General features: G+C 40.3%; 1 protein-coding gene across 3 annotated transcripts; it reads right to left on the minus strand.

Moving 5' to 3' along the window:
- Positions 1–1427: 1427 nt before the first annotated feature.
- armc9 (armadillo repeat containing 9) lies at positions 1428–26470 on the minus strand. 3 transcript variants are annotated; one of them, XM_072389339.1, is made up of 26 exons: positions 26288–26470; positions 25759–25927; positions 25417–25542; positions 24886–25056; positions 24506–24661; positions 24308–24400; positions 23159–23183; positions 22437–22594; positions 22110–22208; positions 19865–19900; positions 18328–18362; positions 18130–18241; positions 17442–17534; positions 15594–15684; positions 15094–15217; positions 13919–14058; positions 13581–13657; positions 13353–13427; positions 12729–12819; positions 12480–12532; positions 10609–10707; positions 9739–9854; positions 8853–9022; positions 8013–8118; positions 4338–4513; positions 1428–2327 (listed from the first exon to the last, which is right to left on the minus strand). In XM_072389339.1, exons 2-26 carry the CDS (start codon positions 25888–25890, stop codon positions 2305–2307), a joined length of 2577 nt encoding a protein of 858 aa, XP_072245440.1. In that variant the 5' UTR covers positions 25891–25927; positions 26288–26470; the 3' UTR covers positions 1428–2304. The 3 variants fall into 3 exon arrangements, with proteins under 3 accessions (XP_072245440.1, XP_072245441.1, XP_072245442.1); XM_072389340.1 differs by lacking the exon at positions 19865–19900; XM_072389341.1 differs by lacking the exon at positions 4338–4513.
- Between the last annotated feature and the right edge of the window lie 130 nt (positions 26471–26600).

Raw genomic sequence — 26600 nt, forward strand, 5'->3', positions numbered from 1 at the left:
TTGCTCTTCTTACTCTGTCCACCTGGGAAAAAAAAAAGACATTGCAAGATCAGTAATGTCATGCAGAGGGGGACTGTTCTGACTAATGATTAGCTGCTCATGCAACACACATTGGAGACAGATCAGAAGACAAAGTCATATATATCACAACTGGTGAGTTGGGTTCTGCGTGACGTGGATGAGGTAGGACCCAGATGCAGAATTCAAAAGGAATAAACTTGATTTATTAACACAAGAACAAAAGGCGCGGCAGAGCCGGATAACAATAGGTCTAAACTGTGGAATAAATTAAACAAGACTATGTGGAGAAACGAGAGGCAAAACCTGAAGAACGCGAATCTCGTGGAGAGAATCAAGGTGAAGCGAGGTAACAGTTAAGGTGAGGATTAAGGTGAGGGGCACTGAACTGAGGGAACCTGGAAACTAAAGTACTGTGGGGAGGTGACTGGGGATGAAGTGCAGCTGTGAAAACAAAGACAGGTGACTTGAATGAATCTAACGACGACGTGACAATGAAAAACAAGGCAAAAAACTTTTGAGTAAAAATAAACCTAAAACCTGAAAACAAAACCCAAGACATGACATGACAATATTTCCTCAAAACAATTGGCATTTGTGCAAGCTTAGGACGTTAACCCTAACCTTCCTGGATATTATACAACTTTTCATGACTCATTATATTAAAGCAGGTAAAAAGCACAGGTGTGATCTGGACGGCTGTAATCAACTTAGGGAAGGAACTGTCACACTGTAGTGTTTCCTCAGCTTCCTTATTGTTCTGACAATCACTTTTAAAAGAACAAACATCCTACTTCCAAAACTCTTACACCTGACCGAGCAAATGTTAAAGCAGAGTCATCACACAGATAGTTCAAACTATGTCAAATGACAACCAATCAATTAACACTTCACTTTATTTATGTCCGGCCACTGATACAGGACTTAAAAATAGAGGAGGGCTCGGTGAGGAAGGCACAGTGCAGCAGGAAGCAGATTGAGGTGATAGGTCTTAAAGGACTGAATGCTAATTAGTTTAGTTTAATGAACAGGGACCATGTACCGCAGCATAAATCACAGAGGAAAATATGCTTTGTACCAGACTGTAGCTCTCTGGGCTAATTTCCATCACTCTTAAAGACTTCTTGCAAGTTTGGGACTTTCAGGTCATCAGAAAATCTGCTATTCTTTGTTGTGATGAATTGCATTACTTTTTCCTCTGTGCAGTGCAAAGGTGGGTGAAAAATGCAATTTCTGGCTGGTAATATGACATGTGTGGGCAAGTGATACACAATTCTTTTCATGGATTATACTAAGCTGCCAACTGTGAAGTGGCACAAAACTCCCCCCAAAAAATGGAACGACTGGAAACAATGTGGACTGCAAAGCAGTCAATGGAGCAGGCACGACAGACTTGAAAGAGCAGCAAAGAAGGTGACGTGACACAAATTTATTTAAAACCACTGGAAATGTGTCATTTTTCAAAATGGAGTGTAACAAAAAATGACCACTGAACATATATACACACACATATACACACACACCTCAATTGTACAATGCAAACAATGTGACGACATTCACAAAAATCTTAGTCTGTATATTTATTCATTTGTTTCTCTTCAGATATCGTATGCATTTTCTTATCCTATTATCATTTAAAAACATGCACTAAGTCGGCCAAGTCATACCAGGAACTGTGCATTTCCTGAGGTGTCAGTTAAACAGGGGCAGCTACTTTCATGCAGGTTTGAACTGCGAGTTCAGAATATGATTTACATTTCAAACAAAGCTTCAAAAATAACTTCTCATATGGACAGACATTTAACACCACAGTTGAAAAAGTCAATTAAATACAGTACAATTGTGACATTCAGAGGATCTTTCATTTGTAGAATCAAGATGGGAAATATGAGTTATGTATTTTGTATAATAATATATCCCTCTATTTACAAATTGCATCTTGTCACACGTAACTTTTGTGATATCTTGAGGTGTTCGAAATTCTACCTTAAGGAGAGTGGCTCGATGGTGTTGATGGTGCACAGGTTTGCAGGGGGGGGGGTTGTGATTATTGTCTGCCTTCATATTGTGTTACCAAAGCAGCCTGTGTTGAAGCCAAAGGGGGAAAAAATGCAGGGCCACAATCCTACACATTGTTCCACCCACTCCTCTTCCTCCTCTCGCTGCTGCAGCTGATGCTTTACCATCTCTTTTGCTCTGACCCTGATCACAACCTGAGGGGATGATGTTACAGGAAGCCTGATGCTCCTGGGGAGATAGTGCTACCCCATGGTGACAGCTCCTTCTTCACCTCCTCTTTGACTGCCAGCCTGAAGATGGAAAGAGAAGAGAAAAAGATGAAGAGCAGGGTGTGTGCAGCATCTACCCTAGATCCTGAGTTTTTGAAGATAAGTCATTACAAAGGTTTATGTGCTGGACATGTCTTCTGTTTAACAAACACACAAAAGACTTGTCCTCTGTATTTTGACCCCAGAGGCTTCGGTTTCCATCGCTTTTAAAAAAGAAGGAAGGACTTTTTCCCGCATAACTGAGGTGAAGGGGAAAAAAAATTAATTCCCTTTTACAATTGGACAAGAATGGAGTGTCCTACAAGATACTTTTGCACTTCCTCTGCCTTTTCTGGTTGCATGGCAACATAACGGGGATCTGTCATCACAATAGTCAGCTTGGCTGACCTGTCTTGACTAGAATAAAGCTGTATTTTCCATCCTCTCAACACAGGGCTCCCCTCCTTGTTTGCACTGACTGAGTGGGTGGCCCGGTCAGCAACACGAACGCCTCCTCCTTAGCCAAAGGAGCGTATCCGTCAGTCACAGCGCTTGTGTATACCAAAGGCAGGTCTAACTTGCTGTGGTGGTGGTGTTCTCTCCCTGCAGTGACGACAGTCCACCAGGCAGCAAATATTAGTCGAGCCACAGACTAAGTTCAGGTGAATAAAAATGAAAGGACAGAGGCTTAAAGAAAAAAAAAAGTAAAAGATCATTTTTAACATGCAAATAAAAGCTTTAAAGAGCTCAGAGAGGGAATGGACTTTCAGTTTGTTTGCTTACTGTCCTTTAAGCTGGGCTATGATAATGCTAAATGGTTTTGTCACGGGCCAATGGCTGTCTGACACTAGCCAGACCTCAAAAGTACAACACACTCACAAGAGGATGTGGTAGCGTCGAGAAAGCATTAGGTGGTTTTACAAGCTTTATGGTAAGAGCGGCTGGCGGAAGAGCTGGAGGTAATCGCTCATAAAATGCAGTTAAAACGCATGAGGGCATAAAGAGATGTTATCGTCAAGCTAAGAGCACCAGATCTTTTCTGCTGTGACTCAAGTTCTTTGTGCAAGATATGAAGTTGACAGCTAATGAAGCTTGTTGGTTCGCACAGACTGCTGTCCTGGTGTGCTCATCAAAAACTTAACGCAATTTGTGTCTCCATTTTCTGCAAAAAGAAAGTCTACCACTAAGTTACAACACATAGCGCGGAAACAACACAACACCAGATTGTGTTACAGACTTCCAGTTAAAACTGTGTAACTCAAGAGGTGAACTCAAAGAAACTGGAGCAGGATTTGTCATCTTACAATAAATGATGCTTTTGTTGCTGAGTTATAAGAAGTCTGCCTTGGTTTTCAGATAACTACTGGCATGGATTGTTGTGATGGTGAAACATATCTGTAAAGAGCCGAGCAAATGCCAAATGTAAATGAAAAGTTGAATGGAGAGAAGAAGAAGACAGTCAGAATGAAACTGTGTCAGGAAGCTGAAACTTTTTTAGTGTAATGTACAAAAGAGTCAATGTTCCAAGTTTGACTAAGTCGCACCTAAACTTCCTCACATGTCATCTGCCAGGAGAAAAGAGCCTGTCCTGTAATTCAGTATCAGCTACTCTAATTTCTATGGTGATGATAAATAACTAAATTTGTCAAGAGGTAACAATTTTGCTATATGCTTTGACACTATTACTTCAAATTGGAATATCACAGTCCATAAGGATGGCTTTTTTATGCTGAGTTTGCATTTGGAGGACTGTTGCTCTCTTGTAATTTGAACAGCAAGTTCAAAATATCTGCAAGAAAATGGGCCAGAGACTTGAACACAGCCACAGGAAAGCTGCCTTCACTCGTGTCTACTTCAACTACCCAGTTGATATTCCATTAAAACTGACTGCTTTTATGCCAGCTTGTTTTCTGAGAGCCACTGAGCATCAAAATGCCGATGGGCTGTCTTCCAAAGTTGCTGGCAGAGTAGATGAAGTAACCAGCTGGAGCCAAAGTTTGCCAACAATGGCTGGTGGCTGGTGTTGACTTCCCACCTTTAACATATGCTCACCTCCACTTCCTGTGGAGCTGGCAGAGCCAGGCCGGCTGCTCTGCTGTGGCTCCGACTCGGAAAACTGGGGTGCCAGGGCCAGCCCGCGATCCCGGTGAGCACTGCTCTGGTTGACTGTGGTATCAGGTGTGCGGGGAATCTCACGCTGGCTTTTAAATGCCGACACATAACCACCACTGTTGACGAGGACGGGAGAAGAGAGAGGAAAAAAAAATGCAATATTTTGCTTCGTTGTGTTATAGAATTGTGACATTATAGAATTTACTCAGAATCTACCCCAGGCCCACCTCAACAGCCTGTTTTGAGTTTCTGAGCCTTATGTGCTTGTAAAAGGGCTCGACAGTCGATTGTCAAAACATTTATGAAATATTCATGGTAAACCTTCTAAATCATATCTGAAAGTCCACATTTGAATCGCATCCTTTCAGATCCACTGGAGGCAAACGGATAGAAATATTACTAATGCTGTAATTGTTGTCCCAGTATTTCTGGACCCAGCTTTAAAAAGTATGACTCTAAATACTGTAGTGAAAACACACAACTCTGACTTTCAAATGCTGTGTGTGTGTATATTTTTATATATATATATTTTTTTTTTCATATATATAAGCTATTCAGTCATCATGACATTTTATAGTCATGACTAGATCTACTTTCATATGGGGTTTAGACCAAAGAAATCACAGCTGTTCTGTGTACAAGGTGAACAGTCACAAGCCTCCTGACCTTGATATTTAATAGTATCCGTTTCAGTCGATAGCTTCCATTCTGGTGATACACTATTGATGACTTGGATAGCTGAGAATCCACACAGAGTGTAGTGATACTTTGAGATGGGTAATATTTTACAGATCTCAAGATTTTCACATCAAAAAGTTAGTATTTAGTTTCCACCCCTATCATCCTTTCCAAGTTTATTTCTTTCAGACTTTGACATTCATGTCGGGCCAGAGCCTTGGCCGTATATTAGTGGAATAAGCCTGAGTTTGTATCATGGAATTCCCTGTATGTTTTTCTTTTCTGTCATACCCTGCCATACCCTCAATGTGGTTGCTTTTATACTTCAATAGTATCAGTTATACAGTGAAATTATGAATTAAGCTTTGATGCAAAATAGTAGCACTTCCTTGTGTCACTAAAAATAGAGAAATGACAAGTGGTAGAAATGTCTGAGAAACAAGATCAACATTAATAATTGAGTCTGTCTGCATCCAATCGCTCAGCAGTGGACTAAACTCTCCTAATGCTGTTATCAGGAATAGGCTAAATGACCTACATCCTGTGCAGCAATCCTGTACCACATCAAATGGATGGATTTCACTCTTGCTTCTGCTCAGTGTACTCACTGTTGGCTCCAACATCCCTGACATCATCTGCTACAGCTGAGTGTTACAAACTGATTTGATTTCTTTAAGCAAAGTTAGGGGTGCAATACTTGCACACCCACGCCCTTCAGTCCTAAAAATCCAACTCATCCATTTGAACACAAAACAGCCTGACTGTCCCTCAGGTGTTCCTTTGAAGAATTGTTCAGCCAAAAAAGAGCAAATGTGTTCATTAGCCTAAAAACAACTGCAAAGAGCTACATCTGCTTATCTGACATTTGCCAAATTGCTGTGTTGCTAAGACTCTATTCTCCTCAATATGAATGCCCTTTTCATCCCACTATAAAAGTCCTGTCATTCGGACTATGGTGAAATGAGGCCGTTTCGTTTAGACTCAGCCAGGCTGTATTGTGGAGGTGTTTTACGTTCCTGGGGCAGAGGGATAACTGAGGCAGTTTCCTGGGACTCATTACTGTTGGCGGGATTCGGGAGTCAAGTTCATGTGGGATTTAAAAGGGGAGGAGAAGCATGGGAGCTTTGATTGAATGGGTCTCTTTGTGGCCATAACTCGTTTAAACGCATGTCACAGTCTCAGAAACCAGCTTGGCTGTGCTGAGTCACCCATCGGTGTCCAACAACACTCTCGCCAGCTCTCTCCACGGACACACACACACACACACACACACACACACACACACATACATCTCTGGGTTGAACAGGAACCTCTGCGGTGTTATGTGGCTTGTTTTCATTTGCGTCCATCCTTCACAGCCTTAACACCAGATTCGCTTGTGGATAAAAACACATTTGTGTGTTTTTTAGTTTGTTTAGTAAGTATCTTGGTTTAAATAAAATAGAATTTTCCAGTTTTTGACTTTCCTTTTAAGTGATCTATGCTAAATGGGCAGATGCAGACATCAAAACAGTGGCGAAAGGAAAGGCAGAGATTTTGCAGTGTTTGTTCACAACAGATGGTGTAATCGGGGACATTTACCTGTTAGCTATGAGTTGACGTCCATATCATCTAGGGAGAGTTCGACTGTGACAGTCTAGCAGTGGTTCATATCTTACCCTGTGCCCCTGCCAATGCTGTCTAAGATATAATAAGCTCAAGAGATAATGCCACGGCTGTGTGTGTGACCGGCTATATTAACTTCTGAGATTACCATCCCCACAAAGACAGTGAGAAGTAAGTCTTCAAAAACAGAGACAGGAAGTTATTGAAGAGTGAAGGAAGCGTGTAGGAAAAAATTGAAAAACAAACTTCAGGAGAATATGTCAAGGATGTGTGGTTAAAGGGTGATTTTAAGGAGAAGGGTTCCAGACTATGTCCAGACATTTTTCTAGATTTCTAGATCTCTAGATGGATGCCTCCACATTCACCTGGGTTACTGACTACCTGACAAACAGCCTGCAGTTTGTGAGACTGAATGCTGTGTGACTGAGAAGGTGGTCAGCAGTGCAGGAGCACCACAGGGCACTGTACTCTCACCGTTTTTCTTCTTGCTGTGCACCTCAGACTTCCAGTACAACACAGAGCCCTGTCGTCTTAGGAACTAATCAGATAACTGCAGATGTGGGGTGTATCACTGATGGACAAGAGGCTGAGTACTGGAAACTGTTAATCTCAGCTTGAATGTAAACGAGGCAAATGAGATAATTGTGCATCTCAGAAGGAGTGAGACTAAACTGACATTTTTTATCCTGGGTGAAGAGGTGGAGTTGAATGAGAGCTACAGATGCATGGATGCTAACCTGGACAGCAGACTGAGTAGACTGAGGCTGTCTAAAAGAAGGAACAGAGGCAGACTCCACTTCAAAAGGAAGCTAGGGTAAAAAAAAAATGCAGCAAAATGTTGCATATCTTCTACAAGTCTGCGGTAGAGATCCGATTTGAAGCCATCTATTGGGGCAGCAGCATCAGAGCCAGTGAGTCTCACCACCAACTGCTCGCTGAGTGCTACGGCCCTTTATTTGGCCTTGTTTCCACTGCGTTCTCCACCGAGTTTGTACTCACTTCTCCTCAGCATGCTGGCTACACATTTCACAGTGCATGCAAATTAGTAAATATTTGATTGATTCAAGATGGAACAGTTTGAGGCTGACACCAGGAAGGACCTTAAATAGCACTATCACAACGTCGATTACAAAGAATGTCTCCTTTTCTTACAGGAACCCCTGTGCTGATCTTTGCTCAGTTGATAAACTTACACTGAAACTAAATCAAACATAATTTTTGCATGTGCTTTGATCGTAAATAATATTATGGATTTCTGACAGCTGCACATATATGTGCAGTAGGTCAGCATCCACATGCCAATACTTTGTCAGCTGTGCAGTTAACATTTACCTGTTAGAGTGTCTGTTGTGTTCTGATTGGGTGTGTCCTTTCCTGGCTGGACCTTCATACGGCCCATCTAACTCTGAATCCTGCGAGAACCGCCCACACTCTGAGTCTGAGAGCGAAAGAAAGACAGAAAGTAAAAGAGCTTCATCACTCGAAAATCCCACTTCAACATAACACTTTTGAACGCAGCGTAAAATACATTTGAACATAATAGTTCAATCCAAGAAGCTAAACTGCAGGGGTGCTTTGAGGACACAGGCTGGGATGCACTCTGTGAGCTACTTGGCGATGCTATCAACCCTGTGCCTGGGTGTGTAACAGACTGGTAATGTGGTGCGGAAACAATCACCTCATCTTAAACATGAACGAGACAATGGAGACTGTGTGCAACAACATAGCCCTTATGGATTAATAAAGTAGCTATCAATTTCAGTTCAATGAACTGTAAAATGCTAACAAACACATACTGTGTTGACATTTTTACAGAAAGCCATTTGGTTGAGCATTGTCTTTATCCCTTAAGATTCTTAAGGAAGTTGCCGGAGCTTCCTTATCTGGAAGGGCATCGAGTTTCTTGAGGACACTGGGCATTACTTCAAATAAAAACAATAAGCACAAAATGAAGCGGAGCAGGTGGAAGGGAAATCAAAGTGTGCGTACTGAAAATTCCAGCTGATTTTCAGTACACACAATGTACATTAACAGTAAGTCATGAGACTGCAGATATCTGATTAGAGATAGTCAAAGATGCTCTCTGTTCGTAACTGGAAGTTCTGATACGACTAAATCATTCAAGTATTAGCAAATCATTTTTGAAAATCATAAGAAAGAAAAATCATGCACCGATGCTGTGCTGCAGGGAGTCAGCAGTGCTGGGTCGACTGCCAGAGCGCGTAGGAGGTCGCGAGTTGTATTGTGAAGGAGGAAGGCTTCTATCCTCACTCTTCTGCCTGCCCTGGTGGTATTCCCAGTCCCCGCTACTCTCACGAGCGTTCATGATGGCTCGATGTTCACTATGCATAAGACAAACAAAAAAACAGCACAGCATATTTCAGGGTTTTATAAAATGTCTTTCTCACATCAACAGTATAATTCTGACAGTTTTTCTTCTTCTTCCTCTGTCTTGATGATTTTACTCGTGCTGCTTTTTCACGGTTACACCCATTGCTTGTAGTGAATTGATACTCTCCAGTTTCTTGGGCAATGTCACGTCAGCTCTTTCGTATTTAACACCAGTTTTCTTGGTATTGTCTTTTGAGTATGGTCTATTTGCAGTGAACCGTTAAATCTGTTCCACCCATAGTCCTGTTGATTCCTTGCAATCCAGGCTTTGTTAGGACTAAATGGCTAAATGTTTTTGAACCCTTTCTTGCTTTGACCCACTGCACTAGTTTTACTGGCAGTAGAAACTTCAGTATTTATGTTGTTGAACAAAAGGACCTAACAATCATTGTCAAAACGGCTATAGGTCGGACTATAAGCTCTTTGTTTTGTTGTAAACTGATCACCCTTTCGAAAATAGAGGCTAGTGGCCAGATTATTTTATTCAATAATGGATTTCTCTGGTAATTTGCAAATTATATGGAAATGAGCATCTACTTCCCTTTTACAAAATCTAGAGCATTAGTTGTTAACTCTGTCACCCTGACACTACAAAAACGTGTCATAAGTAGGGTCATTTGGTAGGGTCTGTAATATCACACTGTGTATGTATGAGTATATAACTTACCCTGCGCTTATATTACGGTGAGAACTAGGAGTGACTGGCCGTTGTAGGGGCTCATCAACATTTTGCTGTGTCAAAGGGGCTGACTTCTTCTTCACTTTAGCCATGTTGGTCATAATCTATCATGTACACATCATTAACATTAAAGGGGTGTTGAAGATAAGAAAAAAAGAGAGAGAGAACATAAGTGCAACACATTTATTACTAGTTGCCAAACAATGAACAACAGGATATCAAAGGTCACCGACTGTCTAATCAGTCAGACCAAAATGTGACATGGGTTACACATAAGGTATATCCTGCTGGGTTCAATCATTTCACAGCTACTCTCTAAAAAACTGATCGTTATTCCACCTTGAAAAGTGCCACCTGGTGATATCAGCATTCGAAATGAAGGAAACGGACCTCTGTGTTTGCAGATGTTGTAATTTGTAACAGTCACCAGATGATGGGCTGTATGCTACATTAAGTAAGGACACATCCTTTGCTTGAATTACCTGTTTAATGAAACTACCACTTTTGCATGCCCCCTTTATGCTTAAAGGGGCAAAGAGGCGGAGGCGTGCTCTTTATTTTGTTTACCAGTTTGTTGATTTAGAAGCACAGAGGCATATAATCTTTCCGTTCTACACAAGCTCGAAAGGAGAGTCTAATATCCAATGAAAACATTTTCAGATCAACTTTGTTTCCCTTTGTTGCTGTATCTGAAACTGGCTAGAACTGAATATCAATACAACTCCAGCTCACTGCTTGCCGCAGTCTGAGGCTGATTTACAAGAAGAAAAAAAAACAAAAAAAAAACTTGAAATAGGAAAAGAAAGTGAAAACCAATCTGCAGCCTGACTGCTGTTCATGTGTATGTTTCACTCTTACCCCCAGGTACTCAGTGGTGAGCAAACTCTCCCCAGACAGTTCCCTTTGCTGTGGCTGAAGAACTTCCTCTTTATCAAGGTCTGTCTCCATTAAATCTTCCTGTCACAAGACAATTGCAAACAGAAAAATGACACAATTAAACATTGTTATGACATAGAATCTTGGGGGTGGGATATTTCACTTGTGGTACATTTGCTCATATATTCTTAAAAAAAAAACTGTTCTCACTAAACACACGATGTACATCTCATCATACCAGATCATTCAAAAATGATGGGATCACCACAACAGAACAATTCTATTTGATAGTGAAACAGTCTGTATTCGTGACACATTACTTAACCCGATTAAATCATTGACATTTTTTGCAATTCTTTTATTTGTTGCACCTCCCTCTGGCTTTTAAGACAGTTTCAATTCTTCACGAGTGAAAAAAAATATCTTTCATCAAGTATTTGCATTTTACATATATATATATATATGTATATATATATATATTTTATTCAATAATAGATTTCTTTGGTAATTTGCAAATTATATGGAAATGAGCATCTACTTCCCTTTTACAAAATCTAGAGCATTAGTTGTTCACTCTGTCACCCTGACACTACCAAAACGTGTCATAAGAACGTTTGGTAGTGTCTGTAATATCACACTGTGTATGTATGAGTATATAACTTACCCTGCGCTTACATTACGGTGAGAACTAGGAGTGACTGGACGTTTTATTTACATATATATAAACAGTCATTTCATAGATTTTATTTAATTTATCCAATTAAGCAAAAGAAACATTTGAGTATAAGTGCATATACTGAGTGCTACATCCGTATGAAATCATCCATGTGGCACATTATGAGTCGAACAAGTACAGAAGTGGAAGAGCAGGAAGTGAGAGCATGTTTTGATGTGTGTGAAGAGATGAGTCATTTAGAGAGTCGCACAAGCAGAGATGGACGCCCCCTGTTCCACCATCATGGAACCACAAAAGAGACAAAAGTCTGGACTGACACAGCATGGGGGTAGCGATACAACACACCATCCCTGAGAGGAACGGAGCAGTCGAGCACAGGAAAGAACATTCAAAACAATCTGGATCTCAATCAGGCTGAAAATATATGCAAAAAATGGAGAGAAAAATGATTCACGACACAGCTCCATCCTGCAAAGCCGATTTGTTCCCAGCTGTACATGAAAGCTAGAACCTAAAAGATAAAGAACATTGTTTTTAATATTCTAATAAATCCACATCTCAAAGAATCCAAGCGGCCATAAAAGCAGAGGTGCAAAGTACTAACTGATGCTTTCAGTTCATGACTACATATTTCTCTCCTCTAGCTCCTTCCTGAGAGAAAAAAGGATATGGTATGGTAAAGCCAGAATGTTCCGGTATTAAATAAAATAGTTTGGAGTCATCTGTGTTTTGTTTACTTTCTCTTTACAAAATATAAAAGCTGAATAAACATCCTGGAAGTGTGGCGATTCCATAACTTTTCCAGGAGTTGCACAGTGCTTGGCATAAATCTAGAAGGCCATGACAAGAAAACTGTGTTTCTGAGCCGTTGACCTTCTCTTCCAGAAGCGAGCAACATTAGTGCTAATGCCTTATCTTGATAACCCATTTTCACACAACACGCAGCCACTCAAAGCACAGAAGAATTCCATCAACACACATGCAGGGCACACATGTGAGAGACACCAGATATCTGTGTCATGGTCAGATAGCCATCTACAGTGTATGTCTGAGAAATGTGTCAAAGCAGTGGTCATTCCTTCTGTTTCACATATTAGTCTGCTCACATGTTCTGAGAGATGGACAAAAACAATGTGATATCCTAATGTACGCCCAACGGCCACAGAGGGGTCCTTACATCATTGTCGTCGTCCTCCTCTTCGTCATCTGACTCTGGCCCCTCTCCCTCAGCTGGGTGAAAAACAGCAAAAGGTTTTAAAAAAAGTTAACAAATATGTCACTTCTTTCTCCCCTGAAGAAATGCAAAAGTGTGTCATTACCACACGATTGAAAAAGAAACATCTAGCTTTATCTTTAGGTGATTATTTAGGTTTGGACTGCTAGTGTTTTATGCACCTACGGTAGCAATACATTTATTTTCACTGACTTGAGTTGAGCTGTTTAATGATGAATTCAATCTGTCTGTTGAGGTCTGGGTTCTCCTCTTTGTTGTAGCAACGAAGAATCTCCTCTATGCTCTGCATACACAGAGGAACAAATTCACAAGGGAGCACAAGTGACTGGGAAACATACAGTGAATGCTAATGTTCCAGTTAGCCTTATTTAAAAAAAAAAATAGGTGGATAAAATAAAAAAAAACAACACAAAAGTAAACCAATAAAATCAAAGTCATACAAAAACAACTACAATCAGAAAAGGTTATCTGATAAAAGTGATTTTAAAGAGGTCCTCGAGTCTACTGAGATACTCTCATTTATCAAAATACATCAATCAAATGTATCTGAAATGATCTGATGAAATGTCGGATGCATTTGACACTGTCCTTATTCTCCGTTACTTCGGCAAATCATAGCAAAAGCTTTTCATCATATTTCCATTTCTAAAATATAAGATGCACAAACGCGGCCCGCTTGCTTCCTGTGTCTGGCTTACCTGAATACCCGCCGGTTCACGCATAAACACTGACTGTGTGCTGACATAAAGGAAGACAAATGCAGCGCAGAACAAAAACTATGCCTGTTTCCTTCGAGCCGCATTTCTGCTATCTCACCATCTCTTTGGCTTCCTGTCGCACGGAGGGAATACACAGGATACTGTACAGGGCTCCATTCACATATGGTCGAATCTGAGGAAAGCAAAGTGACACAAACATGGTCTCTGTCTTAGGGATTTTTAGGGCAAATGGCAAAGCATTTGGGAACGTGCAGATGATTTATATGTTATATGTGCTGTATCCAGTTCACATCTGTGTCCCTGTGTGAACAGATGGGTGAATCACCTCATGGTTCTCATGTCCAAGAAGGTCAGTCAGAACCTTGAGCACATGCTTGGCGTTTTCTGCACACTTCCTTTTTCCTGCAAAAAAGATAGTCATCCAACAGACACACACATGCACACACCAACATTTTGCAACACGACAGTCTGTTCCTTTCTTTCTTTATTTTTCTTCTGTCATATGACTCAGATTAATTATCGATTCCCTCCAGCGCAATTGTTTTTAACTTCTCCAATCTGGTTCCTGTGTGTGAGACACTCAAACCGCCACTCCCTCGTTCTCAATACGCTATCCAGCTGTGTCCGATCTCTGTGTCTACTGGTACTTTTTCATATTGTTACCTTTCGTTCGCAGACACAAGTTCATCAGGAGAGCGGCAGAATACTCCAGGGTGTAGTCACTTAGGCAGTCCGAGTCCTGCAGCTCGTCCACCAGCCAGCCAATCAGATCATCTGCTATCATGGCTGTCTGCTGGCTCCTCCTAACACCAGCACAAACATTTGTTTACATCCCAGTAACGCGAGCATTTATATTTACATTCATGGAAATAACTTGATAAGTGATTCGATTCCCTATTTTATGGTTTCAATCTTTTAGTTCTTCAAGGTAAAAATGTTAGGTACCTTCTTCATGTTAATGTAGGTTTATCATTATTGATGAAAATAACAATATATACTTTGTATTGATCTGTTCTTTGTGCTCGTCTTTCCAAATCTGTTTGCTTAGTTGGAAACATTCATAGATCTGGCTTAACTCCTTCCCATTTTGGGAAAATTGTCCTCAACTGACTATCCATGATGTACAAAAAAGTAAACTGAGAGCTTCTAGGTGGAGTTAGTATTTGAATTTGGTCTTGTTTCAAAGCTAAAACTCTAAACTTTATTTCCCTGCAAACAGAATCCCTCAAGTATTACTGGGACTAGGTGACAGATGTTTGAACTTTGAGCACATTGAAAGATGTCCACATTGGGCCCAGCACTTTCTTGCAAGGTGGACTGTTAGGTGGAGAGGCTACGGTCATTGTAGCCTGTGAACACAACACGGAAGCTGCTACGGTCTCAGGTGAGGTGTCGATCAAAGAGCTTACAACGGAGGCTCCCCACATCAAGAACTTTTATGTAAGAGAATATAAGAGAGATTTGTCACAGCTGCCACCTCATTGGAAATGATGCAAAGGCAATTTGTGGGAATATATTGAAGACAATTTTTGGGGCTAAAAGTTTTACTAAACAAGACCGCCGGGAGTCTTCTCAATGGAAAAAAAGACGGGCAAATTTTGTCTAGAAGATGGGATCCAGGCAGTGGATTACCAGGAGGCTCAATGTTGTCATTTTCGTAAAATCCTTTGTATCAATCAAATAAGTATCTTAGCTTTCCATCAATATGTCACACGTGTTCTGCCTTCCAGAAAAGCTTTTTCTTTTGAGCTTTATATTCATTTGAGGATTATGGTTGCTCCTTGAGCAGAAACCGCACGAGCAAGGGTTAATAAAACCCTGGTGATTTTAAAATGTACCTGAGGCTGAGTTTCTGCAGGGCTACAAGTACATTCTCTCTAGTCAAAGAGTCTTTTTCCTCCTTCCTGAGCATCTCTGTCAGAAGTTTCAAAAGAATGGGAGTTTGTGAGAGGTAAATCCGCCCTGTAATCAGAAACATAACATGGAATAAAGATCAAAAGAACACCGGCATCTTGAAAGTACTCAAAGACAAGCATCACAAGGCAACGCCATCCATACACAGCTTTAAAATACACTTGATTTATCTAGTTTATTGTCTAATAAGTAGTGGTTTCAATAATGAAAAATGAAAAACTTGGCTGTTATGCTCAAGCACAACAAAAATAATACGATAAACAGACTTCTGATCAGTATCTTATTAAAAAAATTTAATAAAACATCTGAAAGCTACTGAGGTCTTTAATGAATGTCAGTTTCCACAAGTATCCAATCAGGCAATGCGTCCTCCTACAAGGAAATGATGATGCTTAACCACATCTAATGCTGGAAGAGAACTTACCCTCTGCCAGGGAAGCAAATGCGTTGATGAGACGAGCCGTGTATTGACGGACAATCTCATTTGGTGATCTCATTAAATGAAGCAGAGTTTTCTATAAAAAAATTTAAAAAAATAAATAAATAAGCACAGAAAAATGCCAAATGTAAGTCCAGTTAAAAATACATCTTTTTGCTTACAGATACAGTTAGTTCAGCAGTTTGGAAACTTCTCTGAACTATTCTGACAAAGCCTTGGTGGAAGATTTCGAATGTGGAAAAACAGACAAAACCACCGTATTCCGGAATGATTTTGTGTTAAATAGGTAAGAAACCTACTCTATTATTAGGGTTGCCTACGGAGCCAATGTGTTTTATGTAGCAAAAGCATGTGGAAGACTGAAAGGGTCAGAAAAGGAAATGAATATGAAAAACATAAATCGCTCATCAAATAAATTCATGTTCCAGTAAATGCCACTAAAACAAAAAATGTAGACACAAAATAACAAACACTGTGAAATAAATCTACAATTACACGATATACCCCCATCTATTCACTATTGATGTGTATATATTTATTTTTTCTTTGCAATTTCCCTCAATTTATTTCCCTAATCTTATTTACTTACAATTTATTCTTTAGATACACTGAGATTATGGCAGTTTCAATCCTCCATAAATAGAATAGAACAGACTTTATTGTCATTGCACCCCGGGGTGAATGCATGAGTGCAACCACAGACCATTCACTCATATTCTCCTTGGTTGCCACTTAGTGCAAAAACACATTTCCAAATTTTAAAGTCTGATTCAAATGATCCATCCTCACCTAACCTGATTCAATCTGCCCTTTATGTAGAAATCCTTGTAAAATCCCAAAACTTTTTTGTCTCAGGAGGGAGACTTCATATCGGAGCTGAAGCGCAACTACTGCAACATTAAGCCTGGAGGAATTATCACTTGTCAAACGGTGATAAATTTTCAATTTTTTACCCTTGAGGCCTTAATGTATATATTTGTTCAAGAAGTGAAAGTGTTTTACTTCATACAACAGTTCAGTGTTCTCATCTTCCTTCTACGCTTATCAGGAGTCTTGTTTTCAGCTGATTTTTACAGCACCTTTAAAGTCAAACATCTGAAATGCTCGAACAACCACTGAGCCAAACTGACCTTCATAGTATTAGTTTGACTCCCTACAGTGAATGAGTTCATTAGAGGTGGCTTGGAGTATGTATGGCAGGCATATCAACAAAAAATGGTTGCATATATGTTCAGTCAATTTGTACAATCAATTTGCCCTTTGGGGCTTTGTGAGTTCGCCATGGTTTCAAATGATGCCAATGATGAGACATTGTTAGGACCCAAAAGGTTTCAGAATGAGGCCTTTCTCGAAGTGAAAGAAATATTGTAGATCTGGTTGATGAAAAATCTTCTGGAAAATGTTCAAAGAAGCTTTCCTTTTCGCCTACATGTCTTGATCAAATTTGAAACTACATTATTGTGTGTCTATGGTTGATGTAAAAACCCTGTTCCTTCCTTAAGTGATGTGTATCCATTTCAAACAACGGAACAGGGAAGAGTCTTATCACTCGCTTTAAAAGAGTCAACAGTGAGGAAATAATCCAACTGCACCTGGCAAATGTGCTACTTCATCAACACGGACCTGTCTGGTATTAGAGCCTTGGGATTAATTAGGCAGTCCAACATTAATTATTTTTCTCCCTCTGCTTTTTTTTGTTTAAAAAACAAAAAACAAAACCACTTTGATCCCAGTTCATGGTGTGCGTAATTTGGGGATAATTCCACCAGAACGACTGATGTCTGCGTAATGAGAAAACAACAAAATGCAACTGCACTCAGAATGCTGCCTCACCTGCTTTGGGCTGTAGCGCTCCAGCAGATCGTTGCTGATGTAGGCCTGAAGCACGGTGTCTCTCTGTTCCCCAGGGAGTGAGCGGGTGAGTCTCTTCAGAAAAGAGAGTAAATGAATAAATTAACAATAACATTTAAACAGTTTAAACATAAAAATGTCAGAAATATTCTGCTCCCTAATAGGCTCACTCAGGACACTATGTAATGTGAACTGTGGAAGCAACTCTCTGACTGATGGACGTCTGATCTTCCTCCTAAGCTACATCCACCCTGATGTAAAGACGCATGACCCAAATATAATAGGAGGACTATGAAAAGCGTCGCTCTTTTTGTGAGTCTTAATGTCTAACACAAATACGTAAAATCATACGTAAAATTGTCTTTTCTGTGACCTGTTTATGTTGGCTACACATCAACTCCAATAAATGTTTTCTTGTAGCCTCCTGAAAACCTGAAAGATTTACAAAGTCAACACAAAGGGTTGAGAATGGCTTATTTCTACGCATCTGTGGAGGAATAATCCCTGAAATTGTGAGTCTCGAAGTCAATTAGCATTTCGCCACAAACTATAGGTCATACTTCACTAAAACTTGTCGCTTACCTGTGTGTGAAACAAAGATGCGAAGGTCAGAGAATGGAAAACAAAACGCTTATCAAAGTAAAGTTTTCGAAAAACAAAATATTCTCACCCAGCGAAGTGCCTGTAACAGCAGACACTTTAGTCTGTCTGAGCTTTCAACCAGATCTTTCTTCAACTTATCGTAGTCTAATGAGGGCAACATTGGTACTTCCTTAGGTCTCCTGGAGATTCAGAAACATTTGATGTCAGCCGTGCTTTAGCGTAGAAATAAACTGGGAAGATAAGCAGAACACTTCCTCAGACTCACTGTGGGGCGATGGATGCTCGTAGCATGGAGGAGGCCTAAACGGGAAGCACAGTCACATGTCAAGTATATTTCCCATTTTCCTCCACCCCACACATGCTTTGCTTTTATTGTACAGAACATAACTCATGCAATTGTTCAAATGAATGGGCTGGTCCCCCATTCTAAGTTGCAGTTTACTCCACTTACTATTACATATCGAGATAAGTCATTGTTGGTCTTTTAGGCATGCATTCATCATGCTTGGGTTACATGCTAACCACTGGAGTCTATAATGCATAATGGTTTGATACCGTGTTCCATGCAATAAATGACAATTAGGCAAAGAACCAGTCCCAGAGAATGCGGGTTAGTATCTCCGCAGATGTTACACCTCAAAGCACCTGTACTAAAGTCTTGTTGTTATTTGAGATTAAAAAAAAAAGAAGTGAAGGCCTCCAAAGTAATCACGAGTGCCCAGGAACCCACCGCCACCACAGCCAGCGGGGTGATTTTAAGCTCTGAAATACAATCTGAAGCCTAGGCAGTTGGAGCTATAGAGTGGGGGCAGCATGCAGTCAGGGCATTGATCCATGTCGTCTGAAGTATCATTTCATCTGCTCACATTTTTACTTTGTTGTGCAGACGTGGAAATAAAAAAAGGGAAATCCTTTCTCAGTAATCATTTCCCACCCTGAAGGATGGTGAGGAACAGCTGGAATTATTTCACCGAAAAGCCTGACGTAGTTATATCAGACTAATGAGGAGCACGTTTTCATTTTAGGTAAAAAAACAAATGCTGTACCAAAGATATTGTCAAACAATTCTCATTTATGTGCAGCAATAGCAGAAGTCCTTTTTTTTTTTTTCCAATCAAAACTTTAAGGCCAGCGAGTGTAAAGCTTGCTTGAATGAGGACGACTACAGTCCTGACAAAATCATTTTATCACTTTCCACCAGCTCCACGCAATTAAGAGCGGCAGGTTACAAATACTTGATGAACTTTCCTGCACAGCGGCATCAGTAAAGATTTATCTTATCTTTTTATCTATTTAGGCATCCTGAGCCTGCCAGAATGACTTTCACATCAAAGCATTTCATGTTGGCTATTCATGTCCTATCATGGGGTTTTTCTAAATCCTTTTAAATACTATACCATTAAACATGAGAGGGGAGACTGAAACTGACAGATGACTGTAAAAAGACGGACAACCAACAAGGGAAGAACAACGACTATGGTCTTTGGGAACATGAAAATAATGAGAAGCTATGCTCTGAAAGATGCTCGTTTGGCCTAAAAACAAGATTCATTCTTCAAACAAATGAAGAGAAAAATCTCCTTAAACTAGGACAACCTAATGGCAAGCAGGGAATATGGACTAGAACAAGGCCTAAAAAAGAAGAAGAAGAAGAAAAAAAAGAGTACAGTACATGTTTCTGGGGGTCAGACATAATGATAAAAAGAAGGAGAGGAGGAGAAGACGCGGCGAGGAACAAGCAAGATGGGAGCTGGGAACTCGAGAGATGACAAGAAGAAAAGATGAAAACATATGAAACTTACATAGCCATCATCATAAGGACTCATAGAGTAATATCCCTTAGTGGACAAAAGGATCACACACACAAACACACACACACACGCACACAGAAGGTTGTTCAGTTCAAAGCAGAAAGAACAAAACAGATTTCACGAGTCATAGTTCAACAGCACAATGAACACCACTTACAGCGAGCATTATTTCAGCTTCTGGATCGTTTTGGAACGGTTTAGTTCAATTTCTACAGTTTATTTTTTATTTTTTTAACCACTTTTACAACAAGGCAGTTTCAAGGCTTGTTCTGAGCCAGTGCTTCATGTCAGACCAGTTCTTTCATTTCATTTCAACGGCTGAGAAACTGTTGTGCCTGCCGAACATAAAATATCTATTTCCATTAGCTGGTCAGAAATGAACAACGGGGGTTGTTCAATGAGAACATTGCCACTGGAAATGTAAAAAAAAAACAAAAAACAAAGAACAGAAAAAGACAGAGTTAGTATAGAGAATTAGTTCCCTCAAACAAAGAAACAGTAGACCAGAACTTTAATTGACTGCTTTATCCTACTGTCTGATAGTCCTTAAACATTTGATGTGTTTAGGGGGGGGGGGGGTTGTATTTTCCAATGTACTTTTATGCGTTTATCAGCTGTTATCTCCTTGTTCATTCAGCCAATCTGTCACTCAGTGACCAGACAGCGATATAAAGTACATTTCATCAGCCACCACATTACGTGGCCAAATTAACTGCTGCTAAATCTAGAGAGCAACCAGATTATGGCCATAACAATAACGCACTGATACAAGCTCTTTCTCCTTTGTGCTGAAAGCAGAGGGGAGCAGAAACTAATTAAGGTTTGTTTACAAGGTCGTTTCACGCTCGGTGCTTATTTTGAATAAATGAGCTCAGGCGCCTTTACACCGGGAACACGGTGTGTGCCTTGTGTGCGCTTACTGAACTGCCGCGTCGCGGCTGCCTGTTTATCCAGACCACGGCTTCTCTGCAGCAGCATTGTTTAGACGTTTAAACACAGGAATACACCTGGTGACCATGAATACAAAGAGTTTTGAGTGATCCATGATGGACATGACTCAAAAGATGACGGCAGAAAAGTTACCCACCTGTAACTTGAAGGCAGTAACGTGCAGCTGCTGAAATGAACTGACGATAATTCATTATCTTTGTTCCCTATCATCGTAACAGCTGAGCTTCGCGACATATTGCCTGTACACCTAAACTACAGCGGGCGGAGTACATAACGAGGTCCATATGAAGACGAAGCAATGGAAATACAACCCATTTCTGTTGGATTTTGTTTTTGGTTGCTGACTAGCTTCTGCAGCTTGACCCACTCAGAGCGCCACTATGCTCATCTTCTGTGTGGGTACTTGAAACTGCTCCTAACTGAAGGCAAGCTGATCATGACCACAAACTTACAGAAACAATGAGAAGCTAATTAAGTCATTCTTTATCTAAAATTTCCTGCTATTCGCTGTCAAAAGTCCCTGTTTATGAGTGTTCATTAATACCAACTGCTAATATTAAAGACATCGAACTGGAGAAAAAGAGGAGAAAGAGGAAAGAAACTGTCCTGTTGCAAAGGGACAGTTAGGACACAGAAATTGCACATACTGCGTAGTGGAATGGTTTTAAATTTGTTCTCAAGGTCAGGGTGAAACAAATCAATTCTTCAAAGTTTTACATGTTGAGCTGACTCTGAAGCAACACCAGCACTAGCCCAGAACTAGCACACCGCTTGCATTTGTGGGAAGGAGGTATTCACTGCAGAAGCACACTGTACCATTGATCAATTAGCAAAAAGGGGACAAAGGTTTGCACCAATCAACAAAATTCTTTTTTTTCTTTAACCAAACCGAAGTACTTTTTAAACCAAGTTCATTTTGATTTTCTTTTTGAGCCACGTTGACTGGCAGAAATGATTCTCTTTCTTGATCCAAAGCTTTGTGTGGATAACTTTCTAAGACGTTTCTAACATGGGGAACGGAAAACTATGATCCAAGTCTTGTTTCCAGGATATATATTGTATTAGGTAACTGACTGCAAACTTTACAAAGGGAGACACTCGGCATGAGAATCCTTTGTGTTTAAATATCCTTCTCAAACAGTGAATACGTTTAACCACACCTGAGTGACGTGGCTGCTGTCAGCACTCGCCAACTTGACATTTTCTGTGCCTTTACTGAAATCACCGTTCTCGGAGGCCTTGTTCTGTTCGGTCTTCCAGCAACAACACTGCGTGCGGTACTTACAGTGCCGGGCCTGGTGAAATCAGTGCTCTGCACCACGCTCTGCCTCATCTGGCTGCTGAAGAGGCGAATGCACACACTCTGCAAGTACTCAGGAGAGATCTACAAAAAAAAACAGCGAGCCCCTTGAGCTTCAAGATGCTGTCACTTGGAAGAAGTGTAAATATTTGTCTGCCTGCATTTGAAAGCCACACTGTGAAAGTTTATTAGAGACAAAATGAAGATTCTCATTTTCCAGTGCAGTGTTTGTGGAGTGCAATAATGCATGTAGTTTGCATCTGTAGCTTGTCTTTTAGAATGTGTGTCTGCACCACGGTCGGCCTGGCCTACCATTTTTCCGCTGACAGTGGCCTCCAAAGAGTCAACCAGCTCAGCAGTGATTCCAATGAGGTTGTGATAGTCGGCTTGCATCTTATTAAACTTCCGTACATAGCTGGCGATGCGCCGGTCTGATTCAGCGAGCTGAAGCTGTAGCTGCTGCATGGCCTCTGCGGAGCCACACAAACACACATAGACAGAAGCTGCAGGAATCCATTTTCTATACCCGCTTAATCCAATTTAGGGTCGCCAGTCCATCACAGGGCCACACAGAGACAAACGAGACTCACAACCCTAACACCCTAAGTTTACACATCAATGTTTAACATGTATGTTTACATTATGTTTAAGGGAATGCCAAGTAATTATCTACCTTTACCAGTTTGTATAAATCACTGACAGAACTTGTGTCCACACCTAACCTTTGGCAAAGCCTACAACAACCTCCTCTGTTCAACGGATAAATCTTAAGCAAGTATGCAATGAGCAGGTGTGGCCTTGGGTGTATTCGATTATTCCGATATCATAGATTGAAATTAAATTACAACTTTGCATTCGTAAAAGAGGAAAGTTCTGTTAAAAAAAATAAATAAATCAAAAGTAATAGAAAATCATATTACTTATGGAGCAGATCGGGAAGATTTTTTTTAAAGAACAACAGATATAGTTAGACGGATAGATTTAACAACCGTAATACACTTGAGAAAGGCGCTTTGTTTGAAAGGTTGTTTTACCTTTGGTACTCCGTCCACCCTCCTTCTGAGTGACATCTGTTAAAGAATACACACCAAATATACCAAATCCTGTTTGAATAAGGGAAAACTCATATGTGAACACAAACTTGTGTGTGGAAACTTATGTATAGATTCAATATTTGCTCACTGAAGTTTCCAATAACTAATACCCTTTGTGTAGTCAAACGAGGATATCACACAGCTTAGCACAAACACTTGTAAAAGCGGCATGCAGATCATGGTACCCCAAGAGCAATACTTCTGTCACTGAGAATACTTGAGCGAGTGAAAGAAGGGCCGATTTCCAAAAGTTAATGCCTTCTTTTCTTTTTAAAAATTTGTTTAAAAAGAAGTCCTTGTTTTCCATGTTTTAAGACTTAAAAAAAAAACAAGGATTTTCATCTATTCCTCCACCAAGAAGCTCCTGGTTCTGTGAGAGTCCTGGTCTGCTGTGCAATCACATTTTTCTTCTACAGATTTTTCAAGGTATCAAGGTCTGTGGGGACAGTGGCAAATCTCTTTTCTTGGACCTCCAAACATACTCCCCAGCATATTTTGAGGTGTGCTTAGGACCACCACCATTGGTTGTAGAAGACCAATGGTTTCATTATTTTCTTCTGCTGTTTTTTGCATCTTCTGTGATTTTTGCCTCTACAAGTCACTGTTTTTAACTGAAGCAATGCCAATGAAATGTTCTCAGTGCCACTGGGTTCAGAACAAGCCCAAAAGCAAGACCTTTCTAGCCTTGTGTATAGCAGTCGGGCTGGTTTTCTTTCAGCTGTGAATTTGTTAACTGACATTATTCAATTTTTTAGCGAAGAAAGTTTTTACCCTGATCACTCTTCCACAGGCTACTGCCAAGCCCAAAAACTAAGAGCATAAAAGATGTTTACAGTTAAATGTGTAATCTCCTGTAAGACCATCACCAGAAATCCAATTTAAATGATGTAACAGCTAAGAATGAACTGAGAATTCCATGAATAAAAGCTACCTTTAAGAGAGGCGACCGTATTGTTGATAGATAGTCTACCTGTCAGATTTGCAATTTACTGATCCGTTCATGCCGCTGACAAGGAGACAGAAAGAAAATTATCTCTATACTCTGATGGTTTTTAAGGAAAGGCCTCATGAGGCACAGTAAAAGGATACATATAAAGTCATTAGCCTTGGAGTTTTGGATGGTTTTAGTGTCACTAGCAAGAACTTCTCCAGCTTATCCTTCAACTGTGGTATCCAAGATTCCTAAGCACAGAAAAAAAAAGGTTTGTTCAAAAAGAATTTAAAATACGGTTAGGTTCATTCTGACAATGTCACTGAGTGATTAACATTGTGTGACTTCCTAAACACCTGAAAGAGATCTTTGAAGGAGGGGTGAACAGTGGGGTTGGGAACGAAAGGCAAAGCGTAGTAAGGCAAAAACTCCGCAGTCTGGCTCAGCGCTGCTCCCCGAGTTTCGAGATACTGCTTGAAGTAGGAAATTCTCTCTTCAAACTCGACTCGATCCTGGAGACAGATTTGAAAGTTACAATTAAATCATCATTTCTTCAAAGTCAATGACAAAATGTTATTTTAAGCTTTTAAAGGAAATAAAAATGTCCTCCAGTGACGCAGCACTGAGAAGAAGCCTGCGGCGCAGCTTAGTGGACACTCTGGAAAACAACATGCTGTGATATTTTCATTGATTTCCTCTGTCATTAAATAAAGAAGGGAAATTTCAATCAACATACTTGTCTACCCGGGTGCCTCCTCAGTGGGTAGATGGTGAAGTGGATGTGGAGGTAGAACTCTAGGCTCTGGGCTTCAGGATCTGTGTCTTTTATTTCAGAGGGAATATTCTCTGTCCACAGTTCAAAGAACACCTTGTGGTCTCCATCTTCAAAAGAGCTAAGAAGGTCGGTCTAAAAAAAAGCCACATTTAAACAAAATAAGACTTGTTGCTTTTTTTTTTACCACTTACAACAAAGTTGACAACTACATAACAATTAAAACAAATGAGTTTGCTTGTCTCGACTCCCTATCCCGTTTCTCAGCACAATGCAAAGCAGCTGCAACACAAAGCGACTTAATAAGTCTTAAGACTTAATAACTGCAATTCAAAAATGTCCTTTTTTCACACAATTACACAGGTTGTGTCAACCACGTGTCAGGAAGCATCGCGGTGGTTCTCAACACTCTTCCTGCCCACCTGCAGTTGTCACCTTTACAAAACCACAAACCACTGTGAAGGAGCAACAGGCTTGAAGAATTCCATGATGTACCTGAATGACACGGGTCTTTGAATCTCTGAGAGTACTTCCTCGAGGCTTTGAGACAAGCTTGCCTTTGCTTTTGCACTCCTTGTCGAAACTCTGAAGCGTCTCTTCAAATTCCCCAAATTTAAGGTACTAGGAACAACAGAAACAAGCATTGCGTTAACACCACCTTAACCAAAGCAGAATGAAGCTGTGTTTTAGGGCAAGGTGCACAAGCCTTGTCTTAGCAAAGCTCCCAACACCAAGTTGATGGCTAAAAGTTGTGCACTTTGCTTTGTTTTAATGAAGGTCTGTTAATCTTCACTCTGATTTGCATATTGCTGGATATGCGTTTCCAAAACTTGATACCTCTTTCATCATCCCGAGAAGATCAGCTTCAGTTGCCAAGACGTCCCCCATCTTGGCTGGCTCCCAGGAACTCATGTGGCAACCCAAATCTTCCCAAACAGCTACTAACTGGAAGGGTTTCCTCACTTTCATTCAATAACGTTGGCACGGTCAGCGAACATGTTGCACTCTGCAAGAATAGAATAGCATGTCGCACCAAAAAAAACGCACACAAGATGAAATTACAGTAAAAAAAAAAAATGTAGCTGGTCATGCAACTTAAGCATCTGTTCTTTTTTTTTAAATCATTTTTTGTATTTGTTTGTTTAATATACATTTTAGGTAGGGCAGCACAACGGGTCAATATATTTTATATTGTATAATATCTTGCTTGCGGGCATCATAAGACTGAGTTGTTATGATCGAAAAATACAATAACTTTAAGCTTAAGCGACAGCGTCGTTATTAGGAAAGATGTCGCGAGCTAATACAACCTAGCTTATCGGTTAACGTTTACTGACTTTAGAGAGGGTATCGGCATCATCCATACCTCGCACATCATTTACATGGTGAAATTGTCGTATAAACCTTTCTTCGGAGCATTAATCCGTACGTGAATTTTATGCTATACATATTTTGACACGACCGCTCGCACTTTATTTCAGTCAGCTAAACATTAGCTAGCAACAGTACACAGACAGGACGCTAAAAAAAATACCTAGCAACGAGATAGGGACAGTCGGAAAGTAGAAGCGGAAAGTGGAGGCAAATGTCGTGAAGAATATCAACTGCTTGGTTTTCAAAACAAAAAAAACAAACAAAAAAACGCCTGAATTTGTCTTTAAAATACTGAGTGCTCTTAC

Source organism: Leuresthes tenuis, unplaced genomic scaffold, assembly GCF_036924035.1.
Source record: "Leuresthes tenuis unplaced genomic scaffold, fLeuTen1.0.hap1 SCAF_7, whole genome shotgun sequence".
Classification (NCBI taxonomy): Eukaryota; Metazoa; Chordata; class Actinopteri; order Atheriniformes; family Atherinopsidae; genus Leuresthes; species Leuresthes tenuis.

Coding starts and splice junctions, on each gene's coding strand:
- armc9 (XM_072389339.1), bottom strand. CDS start 25,890: ATGAAAGTGAGGAAACCCTTCCAGTTAGTAGCTGTTTGGGAAGATTTG. Junction 13,428..13,580: donor TTGGACATGAGAACCATGAG/GTGATTCACCCA, acceptor TGCTTTCCTCAG/ATTCGACCATATGTGAATGG. Junction 12,533..12,728: donor CATTAAACAGCTCAACTCAA/GTCAGTGAAAAT, acceptor TTTTTCACCCAG/CTGAGGGAGAGGGGCCAGAG.